The sequence below is a fragment of the Myotis myotis genome, unplaced genomic scaffold, assembly GCF_014108235.1.
Source record: "Myotis myotis isolate mMyoMyo1 unplaced genomic scaffold, mMyoMyo1.p scaffold_m19_p_9, whole genome shotgun sequence".
Lineage (NCBI taxonomy): Eukaryota > Metazoa > Chordata > Mammalia > Chiroptera > Vespertilionidae > Myotis > Myotis myotis.
Window position 1 is genome coordinate 83,964,619 of NW_023416401.1, and position 24,715 is coordinate 83,989,333.

Genomic DNA, 24,715 nt, shown 5'->3' on the forward strand with positions numbered 1-24,715 from the left:
TTATAAGTGCCGCAGACTTAAAAAGGGGAAATGAAAACTCCATGGAGACATAAATGGAACACATTCAAATTTTTAGATAATACACTTTTCTGGACCACGTTAAAGATGCTACAATAAATGCTAAGTTTATCCATGTAAATCAAAATGATTCTGAACCGTTTCCAAAAATGCATCCTTCAGCTCCTCTAACCTAGGTTGGGGAGATTTCTGAAGATCGGCTGGGCATTAGTTATGTCAACGTCTTAATGTGCTAAAGGCCACAAAAATGTCCCCCAAACCCCCACCTACCATTCCTCCCTGTAGCCATGGCCTGACACATATATCATCAGGCTGCTCTCCTGACCGGGGCAGGATGACCTGCCATGACCTCAGACAACAGGACCCATCATGGCATCAGATCCAGCTGATGGTACGCTGCGCAGACCTGACACCGTAATGGCTTGAAATGGGCTTGTGCATTGGGATTTGCTCACTTGCACGTCTGTCATCCATTGCCGTGAGAAGGTCAAGCCTGGGCTGGCCCTCTGGTCCCAGGAGGAGGAGGACAGGTGCATGGAGCAGAGCTGGGGAACCACGGTAAAGGCCAGTGCACAGGCCAGGCCACGGCCAGCTGAGTCTCCGACGGGGAAGTGAGCCGGCCAAGATCAGCAGAGCTGCCCAGATGACACCAGCTGATCCCCAACGTGGGAACAGAAAAGGCACGTTGTTGCATCCACTGAGGTGTCGGGGTTGTTACACTGCATGGTTGTGATAATAGATAACAGATACAGATACCAGTATGGAGAAATGGAGCGTTGCCACAACAGAAAACTAAGTTATGTAGCACTGGCTTTCGGATTGGTTGGCAGGCAGAGGCTGCCTATACACTATGGAATGGCAAACATTTGGTAAAACTGTCACCTGCGGTAACTTAAAAGATAGAATACCACACCTATTGAATGGTGGGCTTGATCGAAGAGGTTAATTCAAAGCAAAACATCCAAAGTGTCTCACAAGCTGCACCTGATAAGCTAACACAAGAAAGAGACAAACACACAAAAAAACCTGGCCATTTTCTAAATGGACCTTAGAGAGAGAAAGTAGAAAATCAAAGATGCACTGGGTTGAATAAAGATGCTCAGCTTGCCTGGCCGCTGTGGCTCAGCGGTTGAGCACCGACCTGTGAACCAGAAGGTCACAGTTCGATTCCCAGTGAGGAAACAGGACCCCCAGCGAAGGGTGTGCAAGAGGCAGCTGATCAATGATTCTCTCTCATCATTGATGTTTCTCTCTCTCTCCCCCTTTCTCTCTCAAATTAATAAAAATGTATTTTAATAAAAACCACAAAAAGATCCTCATCTCCAGCCAGCAGAAGGTTTTCAAAGAAAACAAACTGTGGACAAAGATCCTGTCCAGGGAGTTGATCTGGAGATGGTGATGAGTGGGGTGGGGTGGGGGAGGACAGTGAGGAGGGGGGGAGAAAAGACTGAATGAGAAATGAAGGATGTGAATGTAGGTTCTGTTAAAATCTCTAAAAGAATGAAGCTGGAGCCACGTAGATTCTCTCAGCTGGACAAGGAGTCCTACAGGTCTCAAGGATTCGACCCACAGAAGGCTGTGCGCCCAAAGTGCCTGCAGTTGGGCTCAGAGGAACGGCAAGTCTCGGGAGGGACTGTGGTGAGGCTGCTGGCACAGACACAGCGGAAGCTCCGAAGTCTTACGACCGCTCTGCCAGCGAAGCTGTCCCAACCTGGACTAAAACTCGAAAGAGGTGCCCAGCTTTCGGCAGCTGAGACACAGGCTGAGAAAGGCTCCCAAAGGCACGTTTTCACTCCTTTTCAGAAGTAGCCAAGGAAGGGGAAGGAAAGGATGTGCCACGGAACAATCTAGAAACCAGGGAGCTGAGCCAAAGCTCATCACGAACCATTCCCTGTCCACAGATGGGGGACCGGGACACCGGTCGGAGGGACTTCAGAAATGTGTTGACCAGTGACTGCCAAGTGCCTCAGTCCTTACCTGTCCCAACAGCAAGGTTACTGCTATTGTCCTGGCTCTGTACACCGGGAGTGCGGGACGGACCTGTCTTTTTACTGCTAGGGTCTCTAGGTCAAGGGGACACGTATCCACACCTGACGGAGATCACGAGATCCTGGACTTGGGAGGGTGTGAATGCGTCTGCATGCCAGAAAGATGTGAATGACGGTGGGGGGGGGCCTCAATTCCTTATCCCTCCCTGCATCTCTCTGGCCTTTGCCATGTAACCTTGTGGTGACCTCCTCCTGTAGGTGAGCTCGTGCCCAACCCTTTACACCAGGCCCAATGTATCATTTTCTTTAGCCAGTGGGATATAAGTACAGGTTTGAAATGGGGTTATACACTGAGGCATGCGTGCTTGTATTATTGCCATGGTCACGAGAAGGTCAAGCCTGGGGTAGCCCACTGGTCCCAGAAGGAGGAGGAAATGTATGGGGGGCAGAGCTTAAACCCCCGCCTACCTGCCCCAGCCAAGGCGACGGACATCCAGGGAGCCCACAGATAACAGATCCCCAGCCAAGGGCAATGGACACCCAGCCTTCCCCACACACGTGACTGAGCCCAGCCAACATCAACAGAGTTGTCTAGCCACGCCCATGCTGACCTGAAGTATATGAGCAATACATACTTAGTACGATATGCCACTGGGGTTTCACGCTGGTTGTTACACAGCAGCATTGATCAATAGCTGACGGATACACTTGCCAGAAGGAAAACACACACCATTTGTTAAGTTACCCACTCTGCTGAGCTTTTCCATCAAGCTGTCCCACGCTCAACTCATCAGAGTACACTTTAAGACAGAGGAAATGACTGAACAACCATTATGCAGAAATGTATTAAAAATGCACTACTTGTATCTCTATTTCGTTTAGCATATCTCCTCAATTAAATACTAGTGAGTAAATTATAAAGTTACATAAAGCTATATAGAGAGAGAGTTATAAATTGGAGGTTCCCCCTATTTTACTGAGGAAGGCACATCTGGGCAGATGAAAAGCAAAACTGCATACAATGGGATCATCAAATACATATGTTGTGCCTATGACGGAAGCAATAGCAAGCCAGGAGCACGGAGCGGGAGCGGCGAGGGACTTACCCGTGTGGGACCGGAGGTGGACGGTGAGCTGGCTGGAGTTGCGGCTGGCGTAGGGGCAGATCTGGCACTTGAAGGGCCGCTCGTCGGAGTGGATCCGCAGGTGCTTGTTGAGGCTGCTGCTGTCGGCGGCGGCGTAGTCGCACGTCTTGCACTTGTAGGGCTTCACGCCCGTGTGGCACCGCATGTGGGTCTTCAGCTTGTCCTTCCGGCTGAAGCACTTGCCACAGACCTCACACTTGTGGGGTTTGTCTCCTTCAAACACACAGAGGGCGTCAGGAAACAAGCGTAAAGAAGAAGGCTTATCTCCCACTGCCTTGTGGAAAGAGCAACACGCGATCACCAAAGACTGTTAGAAAACCCCCGATGGGATGTGTGGTTGGCAAAGAGATAACATCTTGGGAGGGGGGCGGGGTGCCTCTATTTTGAGGATGACTGTGCTATTACTGGTATTTTCTAATTTTTCCTATGTTGAATATGAACTTCTTATTTATTAAGAATAGAATGCAACCTGGCCAGTGTGGCTCAGTGGTTGAGCATGGACCCAGGAACCAGGAGGTCACCGATTGATTCCGGGGATGCAGGCTCAGTCCCCAGTAGGGGGCATGCAAGAGGCAGCTAATCAATGATGTTCCTCTCTCACCTATGTTTCTATCTCTCTATCCTTCTCCCTTCCTCCTCTCTAAAAATCAATAAATACATATACTACTATAAAAAAAAGAATAGAATGCAACTTAAATTTTTAAATTTAAGCTCAGTAAAATAAAGTGTCCACTGTCCCTCATATCCATTCTCTCCATTTCCCTTGTCACAAGAGACATGCCCTAAACCTCAGACCCCTTAGGTTTTAGGGGCTCGTGTCTGACCAGCTGCGGACCATGTCCCTCGGCCTCATGTGCAGCGAGGTGTGATTCTGCGACCACGTCCTCATCAGTGAAATGGCAGAGAAGGAAAACGTGCCCCTTTTGGAAAAAGAAACTGTGTGCTTTATACTTTTCCTCTTTCCCCTCCTTCCTGTCAGCTGTAACCAAGACACGGGGTGGACTGGCAGGTGTGGGCAGGTTAGGCCAGCGCACCTGCAGATGGCGGGGAACGTAACGTCATGCACTGTGATGGCACAGAAGGAGCTTAAACCCCCGCCTACCTGCCTGGACCACCTGCTTTCCTCTGGCCAGGCATGTGACAGAGACACAAAGCCCTACCTTGTCTGAGCTGGTGTCGGGTTTCTTTGCTATACCTGCTTAATCTGGACTCGCTAGACACGTGTCAACTTGTCACCCATACGTTTTTTGACGTAAACTGTTCCAATCTCTTTTGTATCTGTGTGTACCTGTACTTTTTTTGGTACAAAAAGACCTCTTGGCTGACATCAATTTAAACACTTCCTTTCTGAAAGGCACTGTGCCTCTGAGTGGTTTTACTGAATTCTCTCAACAAGTGGGATTAGAATCCGGGACTGTCTTGCTTTCTTAGCCAAACGCAACACTGCCTCCCCACTGACTACATCTTTTCACATCATTGATATTTACATAGTTTTGATTGATTTCAGAGAGGAAGGGAGAGACAGAAACATCAATGATGAGAGAATCAGTGATCGGCTGACTCCTGCATGCCCCCTACTGGGGGCTGAGCCCACAACCGGTGCATGTACCCCGGCCAGGAATCGAACCGTGACCTCCTGTTTCATAATAGGTGGACGCTCAACCACTTAGCCACGCCGGCCAGGCAATACCCACATGATTTTTAAGGCTGAAGCATTTCATGTGCAGATGTACCGTGCATTACTGAACCGATTCCTTACTTGGCCACTGAGAAGAGTAAAAGAGGTATGTGCATACTGATGTGGGAAGATGTCCAGGAGTAAACGGAAAACAGCAAGCTGCAGTGATGATGTATACAATATCACGCTGATCTTTGCCAAAAGGCTGAGAAGCTATCATATATACAATATTACCTTAGTAAGAGATGAAAAAAGGAAATTGTGTGTGTGTCGTAGGCTTGGTATAGGCATGCCAAAATCTAAGAATGAGACCCACTGGACGATTAAGACTGGTGACTTATGGGCACTGGGTAAGAAGGAGATGGGATGTGAGTTAGGATTTTCACTTTTACTTTATAGCAAATACGTAAATAACCAAGTGCTCATATCAACGTTGGCCCAAACTGATCACTACCATCATAGACTAAACATCTGGCATTCAAGAACACCCTAAGTGTATTAAATATGACAATTTTACTATTAAAATGTTAATAGTCAAATTTAAATATCCAGGAGCAGTACTTTCTCATTGTTGTCAGCTGTTAGGTGGCGCCTGGAGTCCCTGTCCGTGTGGCTGCAGCACTGAGCAGCTGCTGGCCGGCTCTGCTGGAACAGAGCCCTGCTACGCTTTTTTTCCATTTTTTATTTTTTGTCAAATATAGTTTTATTGATGTCAGAGAGGAAGGGAGAGGGAGAGGGAGAGGGAGTGGGAGAGAGAGAGAGAGAGAGAGGTCAATGATGTGAGAGAATCATTAATCGACTGCCTCCTGCACACCCCACACTGGGATTGAGCCCACAACCCAGGCATGTGCCCTGACCAGGAATTGAACTGTGACCTCCTGGTTCATAGGTCAATGCTCTACCACTGCGCCATGCCAGTCGGGTGAGCCCTGCTATTCTCGCTCCCGGCCACGTCCTCTCCTCTGAAAGTAACTAAGGTAAGTTTGCCTTCTTGTCAACTCTCCAGCTTGAAGATGTTGGTGGACATACTGCACTTATGCAGAAACTACTCTATAAACGCAAGCCTGGCTGACTGCATGTAAAAGATGCTTTCTGAGGATCTGCAGACACAGACTGAAGATCGTGGCCCTTACTCACATATACATATACTTTTTAAAAGATGTTTTTAATTGATTTTTCTAGAGAGAGAGGATAGAGAGAGAAAGAGAGAAAAATCGATCAGCTGCCTTCTGCATGCCCCTGACCGGGGATCGAGCCTGCAACCCAGGCATGTGCTCTGACTGGGAATCAAATCAGCTACCTTTCAGTGCATGGGACGATGCTCAACCAACTGAGCCACACCAGCCAGGGCCTTACTTATATTTTTATAATGCTTCCCCAAGCCTCATTAATAATCACAGCACTGTACTCGTGCAATGATGAATATGTGACACTTGGCTGACGGAACTTCAGCACATGAAATCCGTGTGGAGAAATTCACTGCTTGTTACATTGAGAATGCTTACCAATACTTGAAACTTAATAACTGAACATGCTGATAATTAGAATAAATTCAGGTGGCAGGTCACTGTGAGGTTGATAGGATCCGATGGTGGCCGCCAGTGCAATAAGGCAATCACTGGCCAGGGCCAAGGAGTATCAGAAACAACCGATCTTCCAAATGCTGAGGCTAAAATGTGGTCTTCAGGCAATCAGTGACACCTAAGCCAGATCTCAGTGGGTCTCTACCTTATACACTCATTTTTAAATTTATACATGTCTGTAGCATCGAATTAGGGGTATCTCATACTTTGTTAAAAAAAAAAACAGTGTAAAAATGCAATTCCTTTTCCTTGCAGAAAATTGGGGAGACATAAAAGTAACATATTAAATAAATTTAAAATCACTAGAAATAATCACATTTTTCTTTTTCCCACACACTGATTATTTTCTCTCCTTTTATAAAAAGTATTTATTTATGAAATCCCCCCTTCAAAATTGCATAATTAACACACTCACTGCATCCAATGATACAGTGTAAAGATACATCAAAGAAATGTTACTATTCTCCCCCCTTATTCCTCTCTTCACCAATCATCTCTCTCTCTCACACAAACATCCACACAGAGACACATTTATACAATCATCTCCTCAAAAATGACAAAAATAGGTGCATTTAAATTTTAATTCATTCTGGCAAATTAATTTTCCCAATGGCTGTAGCAGTTCATTCACATTGCCACTAGTTAAGTTCGCTCAGGTCTGTTTCAGTCCTGGATTTATTGCTTTAGACATTTTCTGCCAAAATCACGTGTAGGAACAGCATCTTGCTTTTATTTATTTGTGTGTGTAAGGCACTGAGGTTCTCTGTCATGTCCTGTGTCTGACTTGTCTGGATCCCCAGCTCTTAGCACAGAGGACGTGTCAGGGCGTCGGTGCCAAAGAAATGGAACTTACCTGTGTGGATTTTTAAGTGCCGCTCCATGTCCTTCATGCCATAGGCAGTCTTGAACTGGCAACCTTAAAAAGGCAAGGAGAGAGTAATTACAAGACATCATCACTTCAGAGCGGAGACACTTCCTCAGCCAAGCGATGAGAGTTACATAACCCCCAGAAACAGGACACACAGGTGTCCCGTGCCCCCGACGCGATGAACCACGGTCATGACATCACTCCTGCGCGTCCGGCCCACATTGCAGAGCCTAAGTCCAATCGGGAGGAAACCTCAGACAAACCCAACGGAGGGACACTGTGCCCAATAACTGGCCTGTACTTTGCACAAATGTCAAGGTCATGAAAGGAAATGACACCTGGAAACTAAAGGCAATGAGTGATCCTGAACTGGATCTGGGACCAGGGCAAAAATGTTTTTCTTTTGACCCAGAGACAATTGGTAAAATCTGAATAAGGTCAGTTATTTGACAACAGTGTGTATCAATGTGAATTTCCTGACTTCGATGATTGGACTGTGGTCATAGGAATTTCCTTGTTTCTAGGAAATACATATTGAGGGACAAAGGGACAGCATGTCTGCAACTTACTCTAAAATGGTGTGAGGGGGAAAATATATAAATATACATGTATATAGGAAAAATGACAAATTACATGTAATATGTTAACATTTGGAAAATCTAGATGAAAGAATACAGAAAAATTTTCAAACAATTTATTATTATTTCTTAAATATATTTTTATTGATTACAGAGAGGAAAGGGGAGGGAGAGAGAGAGAGAAACATCAATGATGAGAGAGAAGCATTGATCAGTTGCTTCCTGCACACACTCCACTGGGGATCGAGCCTGCAACCTACGTTACGTGCCCTGACTGGGAACTGAATTGTGGCCTCCTGGCTCATAACAACACTCAACCCTGAGCCACGCCAGCTGGGCTTGAACAATTTTTGTAACTTTTCTGTAATTCTGAAATTATTTCCAAATAAAAATTTGTGGGTTTTTTTGTGCAGTTTCTCTTTTAAACTAAAAAAAGAGCAATCTTTTGGATATCTTCCTAAGCTACCGCACTACATGAAAAATTCACAGTCACCTGAAACTCACACCTCCCATTTCAAAGTCCCACGGCTGTGAAAGTCTCAAGAGCCTAGGTCAGCAGTTCTCAACCTGTGGGTCATGACCCCTTTGGCGGTCGATCGACCCTTTCACAGGAGTCGCCTAAGACCATCCTGCGTATCAGATATTTACATTACGATTCATAACAGTAGCAACATGACAGTTGTGAAGTAGCAACGAAAATAATTTTATGGTTGGGTCACAACATGAGGAACTGTATTTAAAGGGCCAGAAGGTTGAGAACCACTGGCCTAGGTACATGGTGACCCGGGATAGCGGAGGTAGGGCGTACGGGATGATGCAAATACGGGGCTCTGACGTGTAAGCCGGGGAGCTGGGAGCCCATCTACGTTGAGTTCATGATGTAGGACCCTGGAACCTGCACAACGTCACATCCTTTGCACAAGCAGGACACAAGGCTGCCTTTACCTGGGTAGCAACAGTTGAGCCTCTTCTGAGCAGGTGGGGCCGAGGGCTTTTTGGCACGTGACTTGGCGGGCAGAGAGATGACAGTGGCCGTCTGGTTTTCGTTGCTTTCCGTGGGCAGATACGTCTGGTAGCCATGCTCAAACACAAATTCTGGAGCTGAAACTGAAAGACAGGGTGGTTATTAATTTTCATACTATGAATACCCAACAGCTCTCCCTTTGGCCGGCCTGCCTCTCTAGCGCGTGAACATGTTAGGTGGCTTTCCCAGCCTCCCTAGCTGCTTGGTAGTGTTCACACGGCCCCATTCCAGCCAGTGGAACATGGGAGATACACGCTGAGGGTTCTGGAAAAGATTTCCTCCCGGATTCAGAACAAACAAACGAGTGGGGGAAGAGAGACAGTGGAGGAATGCTCACTCCTGCCGCCCTGGTCACCCCACTTCCTGTCTTTGGACATGCTGGAGTGAGGATGTGGTGCCCGGATCTGTGGCAGCCATTCTGTAAGCACAAGGGAACAGCAAGAAAATCAGATGTTGGGCCAGAGTTCTGAAACCATCCAAACCTAGGCTTCCTTCATAAATAAGAAACGTCCCCACCTTTACACCAGGTAGGTTTTCTGTTAATTCAGGCAAAGGCTTTAGGTTCTTTCTTTTTTTTTGGTTGTTTGTTAATCCTCACCGGAGGATATTTCTTCCATTGATTTTTAGAGTGGAAGGGAGGCAGGGGGAGTAGGAGTGGGGAGAAGGTGGAGAGAGGACATTGATGTGAGAGAGACACATCAACTGGCTGCCTCCTGCACACAACCCAACTGGGGCCGGGGACTGAACCTGCAACCCAGATAGGTGACCTGGAATCAAACCTGAGACCCTTTGGTGTGCGGGCCGACGCTCTAACCACTGAGCAACTCCGCCCAGGGTTTTACCACAAAAATCCTAACGAACAACTGGAAAGAAACTGATTGAAGAAATCCTGGGTAAAACTACAAGTTCTCCCAAAACCACTCTTTAACACAAGTACTCCTAAAAAAGGAATTCTTGTGTTCTCACTGAAGTTTTGAGGGAAAATGAAAAAAAGGGGACCACACAGATTTATCATTATACGAGATAAAACAGGTAGTCTCAAACTTCTTTATTTAAATCGACAGACTTCACATCATTGCCTATTTGGGCTGTGGCTGAAGCAACAACATCTCTGCCACAGGTTTGAGGTGCTATATTTTCTCTTAACAAACATCTTCATTCTCTGAATGTAAGCCATTATAGATTGTAAGATGCACCGTTACTTTGTGTATAACAGATTTTAAAAAGCCGCCAATTAAACACCTGACGATGCGGTGCTTTCATATTCCTCATTTTGTATCTAGTACTGATGTTCCCTAGAAATTTCGCACATGTGGCATGGGTCCTTTTAGAACTCTTTGGCTGTGTGGACCTCCACCCCCCGGACACCGAGGCAAGAATGACAACACCATCCTGATGCATGTCCAGGAACACCTGGTTCCACCAGCATCTGGTGTCTGAGGAAACCCATGGCTTCCATCGTCCTCTGCCGGGGTTCTTGTTCCAGCATCAAGAAGGGTTCAGGAAATCTGGAGAAGGCTGTGCGTACATTAAATAGGAGTCCAGAGACGAAAGATAATTTTGAAAGGCATTGGGGGTCAGAGGAGCTTTAGCTACAGGAGCTAAGTTTTCCTTGTCTCAGGACTCCATGCTTTTTATTAACACAATTTGTCCTGAGGCGAGGCAGGGATACACACTTCAAAGGGTCAGGTTTTTGTATACAGAGGCATTGTCAGAATGGGGAGAATTAGCCTACGGCTGTTCAGGTGTTCAGCCAGTAGGAGGCAATCACATGTAGATTAAGATGCCCTGAGCTGTCTGTCAGCAAACGATCAATTTAATGCAGCGGTTCTCAACCTGTGGGTCGTGACCCCTTTGGGGGTCAAACGATCCTTTCACAGGGGTCGCCTAAGACCATTGGAAAACACATATATAATTACATATTGTTTTTGTGATTAATCACTATGCTTTAATTATGTTCCATTTGTAACAATGAAAATACATCCTGCATACCAGATATTTACATTACGATTCATAACAGTAGCAAAATTACAGTTATGAAGTAGCAACGAAAATAATCTTATGGTCGGGGGTCACCACAACATGAGGAACTGTATTAAAGGGTCGCGGCATTAGGAAGGTTGAGAACCACTGCTCTAATGTACCCCGTTTGGGGGAATGCCCTCAGCCATTCCCAGGTTCAGCGCTGCTGTCATGCTGGAATTGGCTTCCGTTGTCCTCAACTGAAACATGCGGAGGGAAGTGAAGCGGCTTTTGCTCAAAGTTGGCCAAACCATTCTGCAGGCGGATGTCCCGCCTTCATGCCAAGTCTCTCAGATGTGTCCATCGACCACACCTGCCTCTCCTGACGTCGTGTCCCATCTACTCCTTCGGCTTTGGCTCTTGGCTCCAGCTTCCCTTGCTCTGTTTGGACCCCAGCCAGGGGCACTGACCTACCTAGGAACTTGCTACAAAGGCAAATTCTTGGGCCCCACCCCAGCCTACGGAATCAGAAACTCTGGGCTGGACCCAGCGCTCTGCGTTCTAACCATCTGCCCAGCTGAGTCTGAGCCTGAGCACCACTGGCACAGGTGGCCCTTTTCCGTGCGTTCCAGCAGGAAGAATTAGCCCAGCTTTGTCCAGCGGAGGCCACCCACCCTTCTTGTTGCTGCGTCTCAGGAACAGAGGGGCTGTTCCTCCAACGCAGACATGTGCTTCATCACTAGCAGACGGAGCCCCTACGACTGTTTCCAGGTATCTCTGGGAACAGTTACTTTTCATCTTCAACCCGAATCATCACGCAGCATCTGGGAGACGTTCTAACCAGCAGTGAAACTCGATGTGCGTAGTTCCAGAAAAGGTTCACGACTCGGCCGAAGTGACCAAAATGGGCTCCATAGGCTCAAGTTAGTTCACGGGTCCAGAGAGCACCTTGTTTGTGACTGCCTGTCGGCCGACAGCAATCTCATTAATTCTAAGGTGCACCTCCCTGCCGGGGATCTTACACTGTAGCTTTGGCTGATGTGTAAGGGCCAGGTCCAGCTGTTTGCTGTGGGAGACCTCAGGCCAGTAGTGTGAGCCTCAGTTTCCTCCCTTGTAAGTAGAGACAGTCACTGCGCCCACCTCATGAGGTTGTTGCAAAGGTTAACGAGAGAAGCAGAAGCCAGGATGTGGCCATGCTCGAGTCTACAGGTGAACAGAACTAGGCAATGGCACTGGATTCTCAAGGGGAGTTTGACCAAGACCCAGGGAGACCAACGTCCCTGTTTGCCGGGGGCCGAGGGTCACCCAGGACATAGGGTTTGCAGTGCTAACTAGGATGGCTGGGCATGTTCACATGACCTCCTAGCTTTCTGCTCCACAGCTTTCTGCACAAAAAGAAGGCTGGCAGGTGTGTGTGGTGGGTGGGGAGCAGGGTTGTGGGAGTGGCCAGGTCCCCCACAGGCCAGCTCAAGGAGTCCCTCTCAGTCCTCCCAGGAGGTGAATGCAGGGCCCCCGTCCCCTGAGCTGAGCATGACTCCGGGGAGATGGGCGGGGCTTCAGCTCCTGACCTCCCGCCGGCCCCTCTCCTGTGAGCCTCAGCGCCCCAGGATTTCATGGCAAGTCACAGCAGAGGGGGCTCGCGGGAGGAATGTGGATATTAACCAGGTCTCAGAGGTGTGGCTTGCAAATACTTTCTCCCATTCCGTAGGCTGCCTTTCCAGTCTGCTGTTGCCTTTGACGCGCAGAAGTTTGGTGCAGCCCCGTTTGTCCATTCTGCCTTTGTTGTGTTGGGGAGACGGCAGGAAGCAAAGGGCCAGGCACCCAACTGCAGGGATCATTTCAGAGGCAGGGCTGCTCACACATAACATGTGAGTCACCCCAAACAGATGTCTCCTGGATGGGAAAGGGTTTGTTCAAGGGCTTGGGCTCCTAAGTCTTATCTTCTTGAGTCTCGGCTTCCTCACCTGAAAAACAGGGCGATTCCCATTCCTATCTCCTCGGGCTGTTGTGAGGATTAGAGATCAAGCCTGTGAAACTGTTACTGCTATTGCCATTCTTCACTGATTAATTTAGCAAAAATTTACAAAGCACCTACTGTGTGCCAGGCATGGAAACACATCAGTGAGCCAGAGGCAAAACCCCTGCCTTTGTGGAGCTGGCACTCTAGTTGTGAGTGTGCAAGCAAAAAAAAAATAAAAATGTAAATAAATACTCTATAGCTCAATGCTATGAAGACAAATACAGCAGGGAAGTAGGACAGGAAGTGCTGGGGGCATGCGACTTTAAGTAAGGTAATCCCAGAAGGCCTCAGTGAGGAGGTGACATTTCAATACAGAACACAGAAGCGTGTGATTATTAATCCTCTTCTGTTGCAGGTGTCTGGAATTCAACAGCCAAGTTACCCAGTCTTGTTGGAGCCTCCTGGATGGCTTTATTAGTGCCCCCGACCCCCATTTCATCCCTCCCCCACACTCGGCTTCTTGCCATGGGACCTGCAGGCCCCACAGGGAAAGCCTTCAGGTGGCCTTGATCAGGAGGGGCTGCTTTGAGTGTCTGTGTGCAGTTTGGTGTTGGAGTCGCCACTCGTCCCCAGGGATGACTGGGAGTGTGTATGTGCTGTGTGTGTAAATGCCAGGCTGACCTGGGACCAACCTCTGTCCCCACCACTCACTAGCTATGGGGTCTTGACCGAACCACGTCGCTGCTCTTCAGTTCTTTTGCCAGTAAAACGGGGATGTGAGCAGCGACCTGCATGCTCAGACCTTCCTGTCCCAGCAGACACCTGACAGGCCAATCAGACCCGCTTGCCCTGGAATTAAGAATTGGGACTAAGACTGCGTTTTGGCATGGACTTTCCTTCTGCAGAAAAAAAGAGGCATAAAACTTGGGAGCTGTCACGCCAACGACGCGCTTCTCCCCGTGTAACAAGCACACAGACCATCCTGAGATCTCTTTAAATGCAGATTCGGAGTCAGCAGCTCTGGGCGGGGCCGAGACTGGGTTTCTAACAAGCTCCTGAGCAGGCGCCTGGTCCTCGGGCCACACTTTGAACCGTGAACATCCGAAATCCCGAATATATTTCTGGTTTCTGGTGTCCATCGCTTTTTACATTTTTATTTTTTTTAATATATTTTTATTGATTTCAGAGAGAAAGGGAGAGGGAGATAGAAACATCAATGAGAGAGAATCATTGATCTGCTGCCTCCTGCACGCCCCCAACTGGGGATCGAGCCTGTAACCCTGGGCATGTGCCTTGACCAGAATCGAATCCGGACCTTTCAGTCCACAAGCCGAAACTTATCTACTGAGCCAAACCGGCAGTGATGGCGAACCTTTTGAGCTCGGCGTGCCAGCATTTTGAAAAACCCTAACTTAACTCTGGTGACGTGTCACATATAGAAATTTTTTGATATTTGCAACCATAGTAAAACAAAGACTTATATTTTTGATATTTATTTTATATATTTAAATGCCATTTAACAAAGAAAAATCAACCAAAAAAATGAGTTCACGTGTCATAGGTTCGCCATCACTGGGCTAGAGCCACTTTTTAAAAAATATATATTTTTTTATTGATTTCAGAGAGAGAGAGGGAGAGAGAGAAACATTAATGATGAGAGCGTATCATTGATTGGCTGCCTCCTGCACATCCTCTACTGGGGATTGAGCCCACAACCTGGGCACGTGCCCTGACTGGGAATCGAACCATGACCTCCTGGTTATAGGTCAACGCTCAACCATTGAACCACACCGACTGGCCAGTATCACTCTCTTTTGAGTTCCAGCCACATCCTTACCCTTGGTCCTCAGTGACTCCCTATTCCCTTCTAAATAAAAGTCTCCTCTCGGGCTTAAACTACTGTCACAGGCAAACAACCAACCGTCCTCCCTAAAACAAAGTGAACCCGCACTAGACTGAGAATCACTGAACAGGAACAAAAAACCCACCACTACAGGCGGAATGGAGCTTCCTTCCCACTTCCCACACCCCCGTCCTCTCCGAGTGCGGGGCTCACTTATTCATTCAGATCTCTGAGCACCTCCTATGTGCCAGACGCCCATGCCAATAGATTTCCTTCCTGTCTCCCCTTTTCCTGGTCTGGTGGTTCTCAAATTTGATCATGTACCAGAGATTCTGATGGAGATATCAGGGGTAAAGTCTGGATATCTTTATAGCTATATTTTTAAACTAGATTTTTATTGATTTCAGAGAGAAAGGGAGAGGGAGAGAGAGAAACATCAATGATGAGAGAGAATCACTGATCGGCTGCCTCCTGCAAGCCCCACACTGGGGATCCAGCCCACAACCCGGGCATGTGCCGTGACCAGGAATCGAACTGTGACCTCTTGGTCCGGGCATAGCTAATTATCTCTCTCTATCTCCCTTCCTCTCTATGAAATCAATAAGAACATATTAAAAAAACAACAAAGAATTAGCTAGTATTATTGTTGCCACATTGTATGACAAATCATTACATAGTTTGTCTTACTGCGTCACTCACGTGCTCAACAACCTTCAATGGCTCCCCAGCTCCTTCAGAAAAAAGGCCAGAGATGAAGCATGGCTCCTACCACTACTTCCCGGGTCATCTCTGGGCACGGTTATCAGATCTTGCCTCGAGCTGCCCCACCCGCAGACCACCATCAGGAAATGCCCCCTTTCCACCATCTTCCTCCCAAAGGCAGGTGATTCTTTCAAGACGACTCATACGTTTGACCTCACAGTATTTTCCCTGGCTTTCCCCTGGTGACTAACGACTCCTTTTCCTTTCTGACAAGGCTGTGCTCATCCCACGTGGCTGGGCGTGCATGTCTCACACCTCGGTCCTGCTCCCCTGCTCACGGGCTTGGAAGTCTCCAGGGGTGAGCATCTCCATTTCTCGGCTCCAGCATCTGGCGCACAATAGGCCCAGAGCTACTGTCCTTGGGCCCCGGGATGGGGCAGGCGCCAGGCCTTGTGCTTCATGGCTGTCAATGAACTTCATCCTTACAGCTGAGCGCCCGCTCCTGTTCTCACTCGGTAACTGCTTCTCTGAGCGCCTGTGAGGGGCCAGGCCTGCCTGCAGGGAGACTGACAGTCTAGTAAACTAGAAATGAAACCACTAATCAATGGCTCACAGGCCAAACAAGCCTTCAGATTCTTTTTTAAGGCTTTCAGATCAACGAGGTGAGTTTGTTCTTCCCTATGTCAATGTCCTCTGGCCACAGACCAGGGACACACCTGCAGGTGACTAAGTTCATTACTCACTGCAGGAGGGAACCCTCAGACCATGGGAGCCATGGAGTCTCAGTGACAGGGTGCTGGAAAGGACTCAGATTTGGGGCTCATGCTAGGTAATTTTGGGGGAGGGCTCAAGGGAGCCTGCATTGGAAGCTGCCAGAAAGTGGGGGAGCCTGGCCGGCGTGGTTCAGTGGTTAAGCACCAACCTATAAACCAAGAGGTCATGGCTTGATTCCCAGTCAGGGCACATGGGTTGCGGGCTCAATCCCCAGTAGGGAGTACGCAGGGGGCAGTCCATTGATGTTTCTCTCATCATTGATGTTTCCATCTCTCTCTCCCTCTCCCTTCCCTCTCTCTCTCTCTCTCTCTCTCTAAAAAAAAGAAAGAAATCAATAAATCATATTTAAAAATAAAAGAAAAAGTGGGGGAAAGTCTGTGATTTGACATCTTAATAAACATTACCGAGCAGCAGAGGAGGCTAAAGCTGTAACAGGTAGAGAAGCAGGCGTCGCTCAGATCAGTGGGGGGGGATGTTTGCTATTTTGTGGCGCCAAACGATGACGAAGGCATTTTTTTTTTCCAGTTCCTCCATGGTCACAGTGGCCCTGACCATGTTGATGCTCTGTGACACTGTTTATGTTCGACAGAACAGCCTGGGCTGGGAGAGCCAGCCTGGCTCCTAGCAACACCAAGATCTCCCAACGATGGCTCCTAGCTGTCCGGCCGCTTTCCTCTCTCAGCTGGCTGCCCACGGCCCTCCGACTCTCCATCTGCTGCATCCACCACACTGCCAGACCCCCAACAGCACCCCACTTCACTTCTCTGGCTAAGTAAAAACTGCTTGTCACCAAGTAACTGGTCAGTTACGACTGCGGTGAGTGCTAGGTGGGAGGCAGTGAGAAACCCCATCTCAGGAGTGGCGGGAGGGGAAATCACGGCTAGCTTCTAGGTGGAGGTGACTTTTAACCTGGGACCTGCAGAGTGAAAACTAACCAAAGGAGATGAACAGATCATTCTAGGTCAAGTGATCAATTCAACTAGTATTGGCGGGGGACTTGCCATGAGCCAGGCCCGGTGCCGGCATTTTCTGGGTGCTGTATAGTTTTCACAGCCCGATTCACTGAACAAGAGCTGACACTGACAGTGCTAAGTGTCCTCCATGCAGAAGCCCTACAGCCGGGTTAGAACCCCCAAGGTGACTGCAACCCCATCACCTCCGTGTTACAGTTGGGGAAGCGGAGACACGGGGCTAAGTGACATGCCCACGGTGACCGCAAGTGCTCACGGCAGGAGCTCCGCCCCATCCGGCTCAGGGCCTCGAACTTGCCATTTATTCCTGCCCCCACTTTAAAAACGAGACACCCAGAGTCCTTGGCTCCTCCGGCACTATGCATCCAAGACTCGAACCCAGGCCCCTGCCTCCAAAGCCCCACGATTTTAAGCCAGAACTTAGAAAATGCACGTGGGATGCTATTTTCCCCCCACCAGCATCAGCATCTAATTTTACTGCTCCTACAGGCAAGTTCTTCAATCCAATGTGAAGCAGGAAGCTTCCAAACTACCGGCGGAGAATACATGCTACTGTACACCCAGCTAGTGTAGGACAGAGAGAGACCCAGGGGCTGAGTGGCGAGGAGGTCGGCTTCATCAAGGACCAAAGAGCGAGAAACAAGCCTGGACCGCGTCCGGGAGAGGGCATCTGGAGAGAGCTGCCGGAGTCCGGGTTCGGGCTGTGGCCTCGGGCGGGGAGGGGCTCTCCCACCTGGCTGAGACCGGAATCCCCCGGGAGCTTGTTAAGCACCAGGTGCCTGCGCCTCAGCCAGAGGTGCAGCTCCAGGAGGCGGAGGCCAGGCACCAGGGTCCTTAACAAGCTCCCTGGGGACTCCAGTCCACAGCAGGTCCATAGGCAGGTCTGGGCATCGTCACGGGTGGGACACTGATGCCCCGGTGTAGGGGGAGCTGGGCCCAGAAAACCAAACTAAATTGTGTGAAAGAAAGGAAACCCACAAGATTCCGCTTGTTTTGTGGCACAGGCGCAGGAACGATCGGAAAGGGCAGCTGAGTCGGGCAGAAAAGCAGCAGACCTCACCATCTGTTCATTCACCTCCTCGTTAAGAAAATCAGTCATTTGCTGAGTCCCATCCCTCTGCCCCAGGTCCTTTCCGTGGATCGCTGCAGAATCCTTACAATACCTGGTGCTAACTCTATGCCCTAATCGTGTTAGGCACCATAATGATCTCTTTGTACAGAGGAGGAATTATTTTTTTTAATCCTCACCCGAGGGTACTTTTCCACTGCTTTTAGATAAGAGTGGAAGGGAGGTGTGGGGAGAAGTGATGGGGGAGAAAAACATCAATGTGAGAGACACATCCATTGGTTGCCTCCTGCACAAGCCCCTACCGGGCCGGGGACCCAGCCTGCAACCAAGGTACGTGCCTTTGAACAGGAATCGAACCCGAGACCCCTTGGTGTGCAGGCCGACGCTCTAACCACCAAGCACACCAGGAGGGCCAGATGAGGAATATTAATCAGAGCATGTAAGTGACTTGCCCGGTCCAGGGCTGTGAGGCGTTAGACTGCGATGCGAGTCCAGCTCTCTGTCTCCGGAGCTCAGAGCTCGGAGCTGGGTGCTCCCTTCGACATGTGCAGTGGGTGCCACCATGAGTTGGGCACAAAGAGGACTCCAGGTCTGGCCCGAGCGTACAGGACGGTATGCACAACTGAGGCACAGCATGAGTGAAGGAACGTGGGCAGTGGAAATGCTGAGATGGATGTCATCGGGCCAAGAACTAGGAGGACAGAGGAGCCATTGGGTGTGGGGTCAGTTTCACTGATGAATGTCACTTGGGTAGTCAGTGGTTCATTTACTCAACCCAGAATGAGCGCCCTCCTGCCAGCACCTTCTTGGCAGCCCTGTGTGGCTGCCAAGGGACAGTATTGGCGGGGGACTTGTTCCCTCTGCCTGAGACACGTGTTCCCTCTGCTAAGAGACACTTAGCCCCGTGTCTCTGCTTCCCCAACTGTAACACGGATGATGGGATTGCAGTTACCTTGGGGGTTCTAACCCGGCTGTAGGGCTTCCGCATGGAGGACACTCTGCACTGTCAGTGTCAGCTCTTGTTCAGTGAATCGGGCTGTGAAAACTATACAGCACCCAGAAAATGCCGGCACCGGGCCTGGCTCTTGGCAAGTCCCCCGCCAATACTAGTTGAATTGATCACTTGACCTAGAATGATCTGTTCATCTCCTTTGGTTAGTTTTCACTCTGCAGGTCCCAGGTTAAAAGTCACCTCCACCTAGAAGCTAGCCATGATTTCCCTCCCGCCACTTCTGAGATGAGGTTTCTCACTGCCTCCCACCTCCCTGTCCCTCTGTGGCCCAGCTGCCTCTTGCAAGCCCTGAGTGCAGCCCTGACCTCATTCATGGTGCTTATGGTTCAGTGATGGGGCAGACCTTAAGGTTCATGCCTACATAATCATTGAGTTATGGGGACCTGACCTGGTCTGAGAGAATAGTGTATGAGTGTGATATTAAGGAGGGGGGTTGGAAGAAATGCCTCTAGGTGCAGCTCTGAGGGACGCCTAAGAATTAAGTCAGTTCCAGGCAGAGGAACAACACGCACTGCAGCTCTGAGGCCAGAGGAATCCTGGCTCCTCTGGAAAACAGAAAGGTGTGCGTCTCGGCTGCTGCAATTCACAGGGGAGGGGATGTTCCAGGATAAGCCAGATGCTCTGTGTGCAGACAGTTATGAACCTTAAACTCTTAGGCTGAGCTGGCGTCAGTCAGGCAAAGACAGGAAAGGTATTTCAGGCAGAGGGAACCTCATAGGCAAAGGCTCAGAACACAGAAGGATGTAACGATTGGAACACAAATAAAGTGTGGGCCTTGACGCCTTCTCACACCGTGGCACCACGGCATAGCGTGAGGGTACCGGGCGTCTGCTTCTGAGGACAGGGAGCTGAGTCTGCAGAGAGAAGGCGCCCGGGGTAAGGGCCACGATACCTGAGTCCCAGGACTGTCCTGATCCTGTGGTGGGACCCTGGCCATCTCTCAGCCACATCTACAGCTACACTGGTCTAGCTGTAGGATGAGAAGGTTGCACCAGGCCCATCTCCAAGGTGTATTTTAGGTTTCAAATGTCTTGGTGACTTCCTCTAAAATAATAATTAAGATAAACTCTGGAGAGAGTGGGAAGACCTTGAGGTATTATTATTGTTTGTGAGGTGATCAGTTAATGATATTTCAATGTTTTAAAAACTCAGCAGAAACACTATTTTGGGTGCATTAGGGAAACAACTGCAGAACTTTGCTTACTACCAACAAATTCAAACATCACAGCCACATATATGTGATGAAGAGAAAGTAGGTGGTGTTCTCCACGCCTCAGCTCCAGATGAACTATTTGGTAAACGTGAGAATATGCTAAAAAAAAAAAAAAAAAAGCCTGTGGCTCAGTCAGGCGCACAGATGTGTTTTGTTTGGCCATCAAAGTTGCAAAGTTTGGGAAATTTCACATTTGGTTGGTTTCTCTGAAAAACTCAAGTATCTGATTGCATCCAAAGAGCAGCTATCTCCGCTTTGCCACAGTCCTCACCATTCCCTAATGTGCACAGTTTACATGCCTCTCATTAGTATGACCTGCCTCACTCCTGTTCTAGAAGCTGCCCTTGAACATAATGATATATATGTATGCATCTGTGTGAGTTTTACACTTTGAGATTTTTCTCTGTCTGCATATAGATCTCCCCTTTTCAAGGCCAAGTTTTACTCCACTGTCTGAATCTCTGATAATTGATTTATCTAATTTCCTCTTGTTGTAGACATATAAAAGTTCCACTTTCTTTACAGTATGCGCTATAAGTTTTACCGGATAAATACCTGGGAGTGGACTTACTGGGTAAATGTGTTTCATGTACATTTTGAAATGTGAAAGATCTGAAATCTAACATTGAAAACCCAAAAGATACCACAACATCACCCAGGTTACGTGAATTTACCTCCCCAGGAAGGGGAGCAGCTCCTCCCCCTAAGCCTTGTCGACAGGCATGTCTTTCACTGCTGAGGCAGCAAGCATACTTCCCTGCTGGTGCCTCTTGTCTAGCACCTATTATCCTTTGCCGACTTTTCCACTTGGTTCTTTTTCTCGACGTCACTGATTTTTAGGAGTTCTTTACATATGACGAACATTAGGCCTTAGTCATATATGTTACAATACTCTTCTCCAGTTGTCTTTAGACTTTTCGATACATTGTTTTTACTTTGGAAAAATTGCAAGTTAATCTGCAACTACTTGCATGCTTCTTTTTCTTTGGTGGTGGTGTCCACAACCTGTCTTCCTTGGTAGGCACAGTATTTTTTTTTTTTAATTTAAAAATGTGAATGCCTTTAGCTAAGGAATACATTTTCCAATTCCCCACAGGACCCCACAATGTCAGTACTAACATATAAATGGGTTACTTCATATTTGTAAAGTTATCTGTCTGACCCCTTAAGACAGATTATATAGGTGTAAGTGTAGGTGTATGTGTGTGTTTGTGTGCGCGCGTGTGTCTGTGGGTACACATGTGTGTGCGTCTGTGTGTATAGTATTTACTCTAGGACTTTTATGGTTTCATTATACACAGTTAAATTTGGGATCCATCTACAGTTTACTTTTGGTGGAGTGAACGGATACCACCCAGAACTGGGATGAACTTTTCTGTTTTCCTGGTTGTACCCCAGGGGAGGGAGACATCAATGTCTGCTTATAGGGTTAAAAACAGGCAAAAAAAAAACCAACAAAAACACCCCTCTTTTTTTATCTCTTAATACAAATAATGCAAATGTGAAGACCACATACATATTCCCATCACCCAGAATAGCTATCTTTTTTTTTTTTAAACAGCAATGCATTTCCTTGCGAGTATTCTTCCTCTTAGAATTAGGTTTTTGCTTTAGAAACTTGTTTTTTAAATTTTGTTTTGTTTAACATGTGACAACATGTATAACTGCTAACACATAATGTTTTAACCCAGCCGTTCCCAAACCCTGCTGGGCAACTGGTTTCCCAGTGGAGCTTGTTAAAAATAATGAACCAGCAACCCTAGCGGGTGAACCCTGGGAAACTATATTTTTCACAAGTTCCGTGGCGGCACCTGGGACATGGCCCACTTTGCTCGGCTCCCCATCCCCCCGCCGTACCTGTGATGGTCTGGGTCTCCGAGGTGATGGTCCTGGTGGTGGTCTGTGTCTGGGTGGCAGGCACCGTTTCCTCGGAAACGAACTGGACGGTGCTGGGCGCCGCCCCGGTCGTGCTGGTCAGCTGGCAGCCACTCTGCTTGTGAGCTACAAAGGCGTCCAAGTTGTTAAACTGCTGCTTGCAGATGCCGCAGATATGGATGTCGGGGGTCAGCTCGACCAGCACCGTTGTGCCCCCAGGAACTCCATGGGACAAAGGGAAAGTGACAGATTAATCCCAAACAGTGTGAAATGACAATACAAACCAAACCCACATAGGAAAACAGGGCATGGTGGCAGACATGGCTAGTTGCCGGCTCAATGTCCATTCCACTTCCCTCTTCTTCCTTGCACACAGGTTTCCGAGTCTGTCCTAGCAGTAACGCACCCAGAACCAAGTAATGGCTCCTAACACATTTTTGTCCTTAGGCGCACGAGTGGCATTTTACAGGAGAATGTTCTTTGATATGCATGTCTGCCCTGCACTTCGAAAAATCAGCAGCCATCTACCCGCCCAGCTATAAAGAATGGTTGTACCTCTTTTTCCCCCCTCATAAGGATTAAAAAAAAAAGATAATCAAACAAGAAAAAAAAAAAAGAATGGTTGTACTTCCCAGTCATGAAAACGAATCCCTCCACATTTCCAAATCCTATCCACCCGCCCCCCCGCCCCCCTAATTGTAAGAGCCACCATTCTAAATAATGTTGGTCCCCTCCATACTTCGGAACACCTGCAGCACACTGCTAAAGGAGTTTCTGGAGAAAGTTTGGCTTTCATGATAAAAAGGGAACAGGCATTTTCCCTTGAATGCAGATGTGATAGCAGGGGCTTGTGCAGCTATATTGTAACTATGAGGAAAATGTCGAGATGCCTACAGATGCTGGTCCTTACTTCATTGATCGCCTGAATCAACCAACTGCAGACTTCTCATTAGGCTAGTATAGGTCAGTTTTGTCACGTATGGCCAAAATCCATTCCTAACTGACAGGGGCATTGTCCCCCGAGTAATGATACCAAGTAGTAATACTGTGTTACTTTATAAAGTACCCACCACAGTACCTGGCACTATATTAGAAAGGGCTATGTAATGCTTATTGAATAAGGAAACACCGCTAATTAATAAGTCTCTAACATGAGAACCTTAATTTTTATTTAAAAAATTTACTTTGTCTTCTTCTAAGGAAACCCATGTTTATAACAGAAAATTTAGAAGAGAAGCAGTATGTGTATCACGAACATTACAAAATATTTTCTTCCATTCATCTTCAGTTAAAAATTGTTTTTAAGTGAAAATTGTTTAAGATCATAACGTATTGTAAAATTAACCTTTTCCCCACATAAGATCGCATAAGCATTGTGCTACATCTTTAAAATGTATCTGTGAATATAATTATGTAATAACACATTCACATTATTTCATGTTCCCCGTGCTTCTTAAATTTCAGTAATTACTAGGTCTTGATATTATTCCTAACTTTTCCCATGCCTAAACGATATGAGAAATATTTTGCGCATATATGGCTGGCATCCATGTATCAATTTCCTGAAAAATTCAAAGTCAGTTACATTATGTTCAATTTTCCCCAAGTCTAACTAAGACAAGAGATCTTTGTGGGGAAATACAATGAGGTGGACAGCTGCGGGAGAGGTGCTCCGAGACGGGGCGTGGCAATGCCTTATCAGCCACCTTGCACTTAAGTACTTTGAAGTCAATGGATGGGAGGAAGGAGGCCTTTCCTTCAAAACCTGCCCCGGGGCTGCTGAGATGCTCCTGGGACTAACTGGAAACAAGGGACCAAGAGATGAAGGGACCTGCATCGCGGTCGGTTCCGATGGAGGGACCTGCATCGCAGACGGTTCTGATGCCCAGGATGAAATGGGGAGAAGTTTCTGCTTCACAGCCTGGTTAAGAGGCTCCAATGAGATGGTGCTTGTAAAAGGCCAGCGCAGGGGTCCCCAGCCCCCAGCATGTCTCCTGGTTGGGTTATGAAGGAGGGACCCCACTTGAATTTGCAAATCTGAAAATCTGGAATGATAAAACATTACCTACCTTTGCACTTGTAGTGAGAATGAACTGAGACCAAATAAAAAAAAACCTCTGGGCACAGCTCGTGCTCACCACCAGCAAAAAGAATTTATTTTTCTTTGTCAAGTTCTCCAAACCTGTTTCAGCATCAGAATGACCTGGGGAGGTGGGCTAGGAGTTAAACATGGGCACATCTGAGTCCCACTTCCGAGAAAGGCCGTAAAGGAAGAGGGGTGAAGGGGCGCTGGGGTTTAGGAAAATCTGTGCTTTTCACAAATTATGCAAATAACATACCCTGCCAAGTTGGGGAGCCAAAGTCTCCCAAACTGTTAACTAGTAACAGCTAAGCGCTCACTATGTGCCAGGTGTGTGCAAACCCTTGTGCCAGGCGTTCTCAAACTTTACGT

At 47.9% G+C, this 24,715-nt stretch overlaps 1 protein-coding gene across 1 annotated transcript in view; it reads right to left on the reverse strand.

The window, feature by feature from the left end:
* Positions 1–24,715, reverse strand: part of LOC118663487 (zinc finger protein 64-like) — a 30,748-nt gene that overhangs the window by 4,741 nt on the left and 1,292 nt on the right. Inside the window, exons 2-5 of the mRNA XM_036323153.1 lie at positions 22,246–22,485; positions 8,804–8,965; positions 7,266–7,328; positions 3,113–3,364 (exon numbers count right to left, since the gene is read on the reverse strand). Of these exons, the coding sequence (XP_036179046.1) occupies positions 3,113–3,364; positions 7,266–7,328; positions 8,804–8,965; positions 22,246–22,485 (717 nt within the window). The remainder of the gene's footprint in view (positions 1–3,112; positions 3,365–7,265; positions 7,329–8,803; positions 8,966–22,245; positions 22,486–24,715) is intronic.